The 11,769-nt window shown below is 39.8% G+C and overlaps 1 protein-coding gene across 1 annotated transcript in view; it reads left to right on the forward strand.

The window, feature by feature from the left end:
- Positions 1–4,373, forward strand: part of LOC150088274 (uncharacterized) — a 694,119-nt gene extending 689,746 nt beyond the window's left edge. The window contains exons 4-5 of the mRNA XM_090370094.1: positions 4,099–4,245; positions 4,339–4,373. Of these exons, the coding sequence (XP_090226220.1) occupies positions 4,099–4,245; positions 4,339–4,373 (182 nt within the window). The remainder of the gene's footprint in view (positions 1–4,098; positions 4,246–4,338) is intronic.
- The last annotated feature ends 7,396 nt before the right edge of the window (positions 4,374–11,769 follow it).

An 11,769-nucleotide genomic window follows, 5' to 3' on the forward strand; every position in this document is an offset into this window, starting at 1 on the left:
AAGTTTTGCACACCAGTGTATATACATATGTGTGTACGTGTATACATATATATACGTGTATACGTGTATACATCGAAAGTTATGGTTTTTCCTCGAAGGGAAAATTAAAATTAGGGGCATCTGGCAAAGTTATGAATAGTATGATGTCACAATCATGAAGTTACTATTGCAAGATTGTTACGTCATTGCAATTATACGTCCTGCAATTACTACTACTGCTGGAAATATGATTCCAAAAATACAAGTATTTTCCATATGACTGCAACAATGCAAATATTTATCAACAATACCTAATACAACATTGTCAAATACCTAAGAGAAACGCGATGGACGTTTCACATAAAACCATCTACTACGCGTGCTCGGCACATGGACATGTGGACGTGTTTTTGTAATGGGCGGCTCCTAGAACGTTAGTTCAACTCCGCCTCGTATCTCTGTGAAGAACAGTATCCAAATGGGCCAGATGTGTGTGACGTCGGTTTGTGTGTATTATGCGTGTGTTCTGTTGTTATGTTCTGGCCACTTGGCTACCCAGAAGCATCATTCGCCTGGACAGATGATTCTGGGTACTCGTCCACACCACGGGAAGGTGAGCCAGTCTCAGCTAATCACGTACTGTCTCAATACGAGACTCTGATCCACCTGATGTTGCCAAAAGGTGGGCCAGATTCCTCTAGGGGCCCACTCCAGAGGAGACAAAAAAAAAAAAAAAAAAAAAGGATATATATTTATTTAGATTTTCCCGTGGTGCAAAAGAAAGGAAAAAAAAAAATTATATCACTGTAAAACGCAAAACAAAACAAAAAAAAACAAACAAAAAAAAAACTGACAGCAACCCTGGAGAACGCAAAAAAAAAAAAAAAAAAAAAAAAAACCAACCATGTGACTGATTGTAGAACGCGAAGAGAAAAAAAAATAAAATAAAATAAAAAATAAAAAATAATATATAAAATTTAAAAATAAGTAAATAAATAAATAAAGATAATAATAATAATAATAATAATAATTAAAGAAATAAAATAAATAAATTATAAATAAAATAATAATATTAATAATTAAATAAATAATTAATAAAATAATAAAATAAAATAAATAAATTAAAAAAAAACAGCCATGTGACTGATTGTAGAACGCGAGAAAAAAAATATATATCCATATATATCTATAAAAAAAAGGGGGGGGCTAAGAGAAAGAGAGATGTTTTCCTTCCTGAGCACAGGCCGCAGAAACAAGCTCCACAGCCCATGCAGCAGGATGGGGGGGGGAATACATGGTCGGTTTCAGTTCACTGTTGGGTCATCGATGTTTGCCACTGGTGGTCTGTTAATCCTTCGTCTGCACTTAAAGACTTCAGCTGAGTAGGTTTGCAGTGCAGGGAGGTTGTTAAGGTTCTGTAGGAAGAGCTCTAGATGCTCGCCAGAGATCTGTGTGCAGCTGACAAGGTTGTGTCTCAGTCCAGCATACACAATGCACTCGAATAGTACATGCTACCAGTTCTCTTTGGCTCCACAATGGCAGAGATCTGTTGGGTGGAGACCCAGATGGTGTAATTTTTCATTCATGGATCCGTGTCCGGTAATTAGGTATGATGTTTCTAGTGAAGGGGTGAACCAAGACTGTACAGATTTAGTAGCAGTGTAGGTTACATCAGGTAGGAATCTTTTTGTGACAATGCCCAGTGTTGAATTATGCCATCGAGTTTGCCAAATGTTGAAGAGCTCTTTGTAGCAACGCGTCATCTCAGCCTTGTGGTCAGCATCCAGATTAACGTCAATGTCGAGGACCCTTGTTGGGATTTTTTTCGTAATTCGAAGCACAACCCTCGGAAGATGACATGTAGATCGAGCGGAAGTGCTCCCGCAATGACCTGAATGGCAGGAGTGGAGACCGTTCGACACACTCGGCAGATTGCCATTAACATTGATCTCTGGATGGTTCCAAGCTTGTCTCGCATCTTTACAAGAGTTACCCGATGGAACCAGGCTCCAGCTGTATAGGTCACAATTGGTAAAAATTCTGCGTTGTAATACAACCGTAGGGACCTTTTGGAGAGTCCCCAATCATTCTTAGAGATGCGCATGATGGTTCCTGAGAATCTCTTAACTTTGTTTCTTAAATTAACAAGATGTGGAAGAAAGCTGAGTTTGTGGTCAATAATCACTCCAAGTACTTTGGTTTCGGTGACGATTGGCAGTTGAGCATTACATATCTTTACCTGCGGTGGGCGCCTGAGATCCAGTCTATTCTTGAATAGCATCATTTTAGTTTTTGTTGGGTTGATATGCAACTTATTAAGTGCTCGGCACACGCGTCATTTTTAATTTTTTTTTTTTTTTTTTTGCACTATTAGCGGTGATATTCGGAGAGTTACACGGGTTTTTCGCCCTGAAACTGGATTTTCAGTCAGAAAACATACAAATCGGACATTGAATATCCGAAATTTACTGATCATCATGATTAAAATACTGATGCCCCATGCTTTCATTGCTTCTGCGCAAATACTAAGCAACAAGTAATCCTACCTCTCTAATGCTTCTCTCGTCATTATATATTTCTCCATTCCCATTTCTTTGCTACAACGAATTAAAAGCAGTGGCTGCAAATATCATTTTATGAATGCATCATACTTGCAATTAGATATTTCTGCTGTACAACTATTTGATTTTCCTAACTGCTATTTATTTATTCCAGTCAATGAGAAAGCAAATTACTCATGCGATCATATATCCGTGAAATGAGTATAACTGAAAGTACAGTTAACCCACCTTCTCCCTCAGCAGGAAAACAAAAGTCAAAGTTTAAACATTTTTAACATGCTTTGCATTCATTTGAGTTCAGGATGTGAATTATTTATCCAAGGCTGAAGTGGTATTTACTCGCTACTCTGAAAACTAATTTGAATCTGAGGTCAGGTTGCTTCTTTTGCAATGTTTTGCATGAAGACATTCATGGTGTAGGAGTTAATCTATACGATAAATTACTTTTTATTTTAAGATACTAGGAAAACGTGTTTTCCTGGGAATGATTACGAATTAATACAACATAGGAATTGCAAAGTTTCAAAAGACAGTTAATGTGATTCGTTCGGAAAAGTTAATGAGTGAAAATAATAATGTATGAGTGGAAGCGAAATTTCAATAGAGATCATTTTTCAAGAGATAATATTTCCTATACAGGTCATTGTCATTGTCATTCTGTCCCCCTTCATCCCACTTGTAAATTTCCGGAATGAAATCAGTACTGCGTGAAGCATTATTCGCTCTTATAGTTTATCCAGGAACTTGCCGGAGATCTTCTTGTTCACATTCACGAAGACCAGCTTCAAGATTAATCTGATGGAGTTGCAGTAATCCTATACGTGCCACACTAGAACTCCGCATATGCCATGAAAGAACGGAATAGGCAAAGAATACATCTAGCTCCTTTCTACTTCAGCTGAATAATGATAAGGGACGGGTGGTCATGGGTTAGCGTGTGCTTTAATAGGCACTCACATTGTGTGGCTACACGCAGAAAATGCAATTTCCATTTTTAACTGAGTGTGTCACGGCTGCTGAAAATACATAATGGCAATCAAGATTGCCATTATGTATTGTCTTCTTGATTTATAGCCGAAGCTATAAACTGCTCTTGTTAGTGATTAGCTGTCCAACCACCTTACGAGAGGACTTCAAAAGAGACATTTTTTTCCTTCTCTTTATTCTTGCGTTGAAGATGGTACTTTCTCACTGCATGAATACTGAAAGGTGTTCATGCAGTGAGAAACGTGAACTGCTTGCTTGCAGAACGACTACATTATAATTCAAGCAGTTTGATTTCGCTTTGAAATATTCGTTAGCGAATTCTTTCTTCTTTTTAGTTTTTTGCTTTCATTTCAGAAAAGAACTACTCACAAATAAGACTATTTTGAAAACCAGTGTCATTTTTAGGTGACAAAAATTTTGGAAGGGTTTTATTTGTTTCAGTTACATTGCAGCTCTGTCAGATGTTAGAGAAACATTTCGGTTTATTTTTTATTATGAAAAAAAACTTACTCCCCCCGAAAATGCTATTTTTTAACATTAGCTTTGTTAATAAACTGATTTTTTTTTTCAGCGGCCAAACTCGGGGACACTTGCGAATATACAGACTCATGTGCCTTCCTCGATGCGAATGCCATCTGCAACCCAGAAGGCAACTGCCGTTGCCGAGACGGCTACAAAAAAGAGAATGATCAACAAATTTATGTCATTTGTGTTCCAGGTATGATAATCCATATTTCATTTATTTTTCCCTGTAATTGATTATGTAACTAAGTTGTTATCTTTATAAATGTTTCTTAATTATATAATTCAGTTAATGGTACTTTAGTTTCACCAACTTCACATTAAAATTACGAGATATCTGTGATATCAGTTCTATATTTTAGAAATTGATGACGCATTTTAAGCATCTCTGAACGCTTCTCCTATAACACAGACAGAATTTATGTTTTTCGTTATGTTACTGCTCGACTGTTCCGTTAGATTCGATGCCACTGAGCGACAAAAGAAATTCCGACACAGTCTCAGCAGTGCCTTGAGTTTTTAATGAATTCGCTTAATGGGTGTTACCGATTAAAGCGATATTACTTACTTTAGGTGGACTATAACAAATTGTTTTTAAAGAGCTTAAGTTCGAGCGCTGGCACCTGTCGCTGGAGTGACAACAATGTTCCCAGACGCTCTCCTGAAAAACATAACACAGGGCAGCTGTTTAAAATTTTTCAATACGCAGAAAATTGAAATTCGACTTTGTGAAGTCGAATTTCAACTTCTTCACTAAGTGAAGAGTACATCGTTTTTCAGCTATGCGGAGTAGAAAAATATGTGGAATACTTTAACGTAAAACTACTCCAATGTAAAGTAAGAGTGAGTACATGAACTAAAAGAAATGATTATTAGGAATTAATTATTAGATTTATTAATATATCTAATAATTATTAAAGTTGTTAAAGCTTTTGACTCATTAAAGTTTTTCCCATCGTTGCCAGTTTGTTGGCCTTTGACTAGATTTAAATAGGTTTCTTTCTTTCCTTCTCTCTCTCTCTCTCTCTCTCTCTCTCTCTCTCTCTCTCTCAACAGACAAATTAATGCCTCTTAGCCTTAGCTGAAACATTAGATTCCTCGATCTTATAATAGTTAAAAATTGACTTTCATCGAACATATGAAATTGCTTTAAAGTCTTGCTCGCACAGCAAGACTTTATGCAGAGTGCAGTATGCAGAGAAATAGCAGATCTCTACTATATTATTGTACACCAGTACACAGTTCTCCAAACCCAAGAATTCACTGTGCTGTACCGGGTCTAACCCGGTATAGCATAAGGAATTGTAGATTATTATTATTAGTGGAGTTTTTTGCCGATTCTAGGGTTCCCCCCATTCACTGATTTGTCATCTTGTTTTGAGGTAAGCACCATCGCCGGCCGTTTGTGTGTAGTGTTGGAATATGTGAAGGTGAGATTTTTTTTTTTTTTTTTTTTTTTTTTGTGCTCAGTGGCCGGCGTCAGGCGATTTAGCAACCAGGGGGCAACAACCATGAGTTTGATTGCCACCTGTCTCACATCTCTAGCTGCGCAGAGGCAGGCCAGATTTATCTTTTAGCTGGGCATCCCCAGAACTGATGGTCTGGTGAAGCTAGTGGAAATATAGGAAAGGAGAGTGGATGTATAGCAGGGAGACGATGGGGAAGGAGGGACTGGGGAACAATATAGTGATAGAAAGATGGAGGTGATAGGGGCATCACCATAGAAGTAGGAAGGAGGAGTTGTTAGTTAAAGTGATAGAGTAGAGTACTAGACAATAGGTCCAGGTTTCCCACCCCTCATTAGGGGGTCAGCATTAGGGGTGTGCGGCTAGGAACCAGTTTCGCATTAAGCCGGGATTTTCCACGGTAGAAACCTGCTTAGGAAACACAAGAATGCAGGAAAAAATACCTACTAGCCATTTCGATTAACTTTGCCGGGGCGTTCGACTTACTTTGGTGGCCGAGCGTCCTGGACAGACTGAGGGAGGCTGCAGTCCCCATCAACCTATATAAGGTAATGGAAGACTACTTATACAAATGTATTATGGTTTTCTAACTGTTTTTAGTAATTGGTTATCCAGTTTTCTCTCTGATCGCTCACTGAGGGTGATGGTAGATGGCTCCCTGTCTTCTAACTTCTCCACTAATGCCGGTGTCCCCAAGGTTCAGTTCTTTCCCCCACTCTTTTCCTCTTGTATATTAATGACCTTCTTCCATTGACTGGAAATCCTATCCATAGTTTTGCCGATGATAGCACATTGCATTCCAGTTTCCATTTTGAGAAACCTTGTCCTGCTCAATCAGCTTCAATTTTTCGAAAGTTTGCTACCAATTCCTTAAATGCCGATCTTCAGGTAATTCTCCAGTGGGGCAAAGACACCTTAGTTGATTCAGTCTTGTCTTATATCTCGCAAAAAGGATTCTTCTGGTCCTATGCTTATCTTTAGTGACACTCCGATTTCTAGACAAAATGATATATCTCTTTTGGGGATTACCCTGACTTCTAATCTCTCTTGGCACAAGCACATTACAAATATTGCTTCCTCTGCATCTAAAAAACTTGGTTTTCTCTTTCGCTCTCGGCGTTACTTTTCTTCCAGACAGCTGCTCACTCTGTATAAATCGCAAATCCGCCCTGCCATTGAATATTGTTCCCACATCTGGGGTAGTGCCCCCAAAACCTCTCTCAGGCTTCTTGATTCCATTCAGAAGAGGGCAGTTAGTTTAATTAATGATTCATCTCTGAGAGAGAGTCTCTCCACTCTCTTTCTCATAGACGTACTGTTTCTGCTGCATGTCTCTTCTACAGATACTTCCATGGGCACTGTTCTTCTGAACTGTCTTCTATAATTTCCGCTCTCTCTTTCAAAACAGTCCGAACACGTGCCGCCACCAGCCAACATCTATTTACTGTCCAACTTCAAACTCACAGAACCAACTTTTCATCTTCCTCATTTATTCATTCAACTGCCGTTTTCTGGAACAACCTTCCTTCATACGTATTTCCCGAAAATTACAATCTACAGAAGTTCAAGTTCAATGTCAACAAATATCTTCATTCGTCTTCTCAACCTCCAACCCAAGGACGGTACTAAGTACTATAGGTTCTAATACCTCTCGTGTTTGGGGTTCACATAAAAAAAAAAAAAAAAGTGGAAATAAACGCAAGCAACCAGAAAATCACAAGAACTGGACACAACGGCTGTCCGGGCGTCGGTTTTGGGGTCTCTCCTATAGAATATGGTCCTCGACGAATTCCTGAAGCTGGTCGAAGCCCAAGCCTTTGCGGACGACCTCATCCTTACTACTGAGGCGGACTCCAGTGCCCAACTGTAATGCATCGCCAACCAAGCATTACAGAAATTGCAGCACTGGGCTACAAGAAACCAGCAACAAATCTTACCGACTAAAACCATATCTACCCTACTTAAAGGAACCCTCCAAGTACGACGTCCACCACAAATCAAAATAGATGGAGTGACCATCAAACTTGCCAACCAACTGAAGTACTTATGAGTTATTATAAACAATAACCTATTCTTCCAAACCTCATCTAAAATACATAACGACAAAAATAAGACAATATTTAGCATTGGTGGCCAGGGTCACAAGGAAAGACTGGGGATTAAAAAAACGAACTCTAATGTTATATTACAGGATTACCTTCATTCCAGCAATAACTTATGCAGCTGCAGTATGGTATAACAAAACGATACGTTTAATCAACAAAAGAATCCTGGATATGACACAAAGGACCATCCTACTAACAATCACACGACCATCCTACAATCAACCACACAGTGAGCACACCTGCACTGCAGGTGCTTGATGTTGCGCTACCCCTGGACCTAGAAGCAGTAAAAGCAGGCCTACTCTTCCTGCATACCAAGGAGGTAGCCACCACCCACCAGGAATTCACAATCGACCCAGCGAGTAGTTTAAAAGCAGAAAAAGCCCTACTTGCTTAAGGTATTATTTTATTATTTTTTTATTTTATTTATTAACACACAACTGTATATACATTCTCAAGTTATCTTAATCAATTTACATACAATATTAATCAATTTATATACAATATTTATATACATGCTCTTATATATACTGTAGTCTTTCTGTACATTGATTGTGTGTGTCCTGATATGAAGGGTGGCTCCTAGACACAAGCCCATCTCCACCTTTTACTCCTGAGAAAGCTCAGAACGTCTGCAAGACAGGCCTGAAAAAAAGAGCATTATGTCAGGCCATTTCGCCACCAGGGATTAACTAACACCTGGATCCATCATTCTCTATGTGTGCTGTAATGCACAAATCCTGCACCTACCGGAAGTAGTGCTATACTGGTAGGTGCCAGCAATCCCGCCCCCAAGGCTGCCCAAACTTGGAGGCCAGCGAAAAAAAAAAAAAATAAATAAATAAAAAAAAAATAAAAATAAAAATAAAATAAAAAATAAAAATAAAAATTTTCCAACTAAGAACAATGTACACTTGTTGAAAAAAAAAAGCAACATTATACGATTATTTACATGCAAATAGCAAATACATACACTTACATTAACTTAACACTTAGAAACATTAACATTAACATTATCTCCACTTTAGAGTCCATCCACAAATGCAAGCCTGAATTGGGTGTCCAGGAGCAGAAGATCATCTCGCTGTAGACAAGAAACATCCTATAAAGATGACATTACACGAAGTGTTCTGTCGTCAAATGTGCAGCACTTCCCTTAATTGGTATCCTGCAATAGATTTCTTAGCTCCTGTCTTCTTTTAAAAACTTTGGCCGAGAATTCCTGAAGCAAAGCAAAGATGTCCCACCTCTGAACCAAGAGAGGTAAATTATTCTCCGTGAGGTTTGGCAACCTATTTAGTAATTCCTGCCTGTCTGAAGTATACAGTCCGCATTCAAGGATGACATGTCTCCAAGATTCCACCTCACCGCACGAACAGTAGGGGTCAGGTTCTAATCCTCTTTCAAATAATTTGGCCCTTAAGCCATGTCCAGTGATTAAGTAACTCGTTGTCATGGTGGGAGCAAACCAAGACGACACCCTCCTGTCCATTGCAAAGCTTACGGCTGGAATGAAGCCTCTTGTAATGGTTCCATACTCACTCAAATCCCAACGTTGCTGCCAGCAATTCACAAGCTCGCCCCAAATTCTACGTTTTTCCTCCTTTATGTTGTTATTTGGATTAGAGGTGATATTCAATATTTGTAACGCCCTTCCCTTCTTTAAGTTATATACAATACCTCGGAAAATAATGTGTAAATCCAAGGGGATGGTACCTGCAATAACCTGTAAGGCATTTGTTGACACTGTCCTTGGAGCGCGTATAACTGTAAGCAACATTGTACGTTGCAGGGACAGAAGCTTGGCTTTAGTTGTAACCTTGGTAGCAGCCGCAAACCAAATACCAGCACCATAATCTACAATGGGAAGAAATATCGTCTTGTAGTACAATACCAGAGTTTTTTTGGATAAACCCCATTCCTTGCGGGAAATTCTAACAACTGCAGCTACGAACTTTTTGATTTTTTCATTGATTTTTGTGACATGTACATGAAACCTGAGACGATCATCTAAAGTTAAACCCAGATATTTGGTGTTCTGTACATATGGAATTTGAGTACCATATAGGGTTACCTTTGGCGGCCTTCCATAATCGAAGTGGTGTTTAAACACCATGAAATTGGTCTTGGTGACAGAAATCTTTAGTTTATTCAAACCCGCCCATGCCACTAAATTATTCAAAACTGACTGAATTTTTTGTTCGAGAATTTGTCTTGATCCTCCCTGCACCGCCACCACCAAGTCATCTGCATATGCAACTTTGATGAACTCATCGCTATCCTTCGTGAGCCACTGGTCTAGCACTGCATTCCAAAAGAGAGGTCCCAAGACTGAACCTTGAGGGCATCCTCTTGAAACGGTAGTCGTGTATGATAAATGCTTTGAACATACTCTAATTTGTCGATCCTTAAAGTAAGATCTGAGGACTCTGAACAGGTAGTCATCACACTTTGCCAGTTGCAGTGACCTGAGAGCACTCTCCCACCAAAGGGAATCGAAAGCGCCCTCAAAGTCAATAAAAACAGCAAGAACATATTTGCTGTTTGCCTCCTGAATGTAAGTCAGCAGGGTTGAGATTGCGTCCTCAGTGGAACGTCCTTTTTTGAATCCAAACTGGCAATCAGAGGAGAGATTATGTTCTGTAAATAATTTAAAAATCCTTGGGGCAATCATCCTTTCAAATAATTTGCCAAGATTTGCCAATAAAGAGATTGGCCTGTATGCTCTGGGGTTTGTTTTTGGCTTTCCCGGTTTATGCAAGATTTTTAAGAGCGCAAGCTTCCATTCGAGAGGGAAAAGCCCTTCTAGCAGGCATTTATTAAATAAGTTTAATAAAATCTCAGGGAAGAATTCATAAAATTTTCCAATTACTTGATTCTCAATGAGGTCAATGCCAGGACATTTTTTATGGTTCAATTTAGCTACTGCAGCACCTAGCTCAAGCATATTAAAAATGGCAGTTTCGGTTGTCCCCTTATATTCACGATTAATGCGTCTAATTTCCGCTTGATCAGGGCTGTCCATAAACGGCAAATCGTCCGGAAATAGGCTACTCACTATCCCTTCGACTGTAGATTCCCAGTCCGAAGTTTCTTGATTCTCTCTAATTATCGTGTTGTAAATTTCACCACACAAAAGTTTATTTCTTGAATTGGCAAAAAAGATGGATAGAGACGACAAAAGGGAAGATCACTCGCAAATTTCGTGGAAAAGAGATCCCGTCTCCCCCCCCCACGCGCCACCCCATTCTTAATCTCTGGTGGGGGGCATGGGCATGCCCCACTGTAAACTGGAGCTGTCTTCTCTATCGGCTCCATGTCTCTGCCTTCCCCCAGTCTTCAATCTACTCCCCCACTCCACCTGCACGCAAGTGAATGCCCCACACAATCTAAATTAAACTATCTAAAATAACCTTGGCCCACTACTTTCGGCCTCTCATTCTTAGCGCCTCCGTTCCACGCGAGCGCATAAAGGGTATGTATATATATATATGTATATATATATATTTTTAAGGTCCTAGCCACTGAAATCTCAGGAAATTAGGTGGCAGGACCTGCCAGAGTAAATCTTAGTCTACTGGTGGTTCCTGGTCTGCCTCCACGGTGTGAAAGTGGAGCTACGTTGGACCTCAGTTGGGGTCCAGCGGCTAAATGACCAGATGAACAACGGTACACGACATTACACATGTACAATATCCATACACTTTTGAATCGCTGGCATTTCCAGTAAACTGGCACACCCATCACAATGCAAGCAGCGCAGAGATGGGGGAGCCCCTGGTGCCGTTTGACACCAAACACACTTTACACTTTACCCCACCTTTCCTTCCGGTGAGGCATCAGCATGCCTCACTGACCACCTGGGGGAATCTCCTCTGTCTCCCCCATACTTCTGCATTTTCCCCCAACCTTCTGCCTCCCCTCCCCCTCTCTACCTATACACGACACGAACTCCCTACACACTAAAAATTAATCTAGCCCAAAAATAATCTTCGCTCAGTCTCGGCCTAATTATCCTACGCACTGCCCTACTCCTGCCATATGAATGCGTGCACACGTGCTGTATGCAAACATCCAAAGTAATAACGACTACATGGATGCGTATATATTATGTATCATTGCTGTGTATATGCAGGTATGTGTATACGC

Source organism: Mastigoproctus giganteus, chromosome 3 (genome assembly GCF_048544385.1).
Source record: "Mastigoproctus giganteus isolate SK-2022 chromosome 3, ASM4854438v1, whole genome shotgun sequence".
NCBI lineage: Eukaryota > Metazoa > Arthropoda > Arachnida > Uropygi > Thelyphonidae > Mastigoproctus > Mastigoproctus giganteus.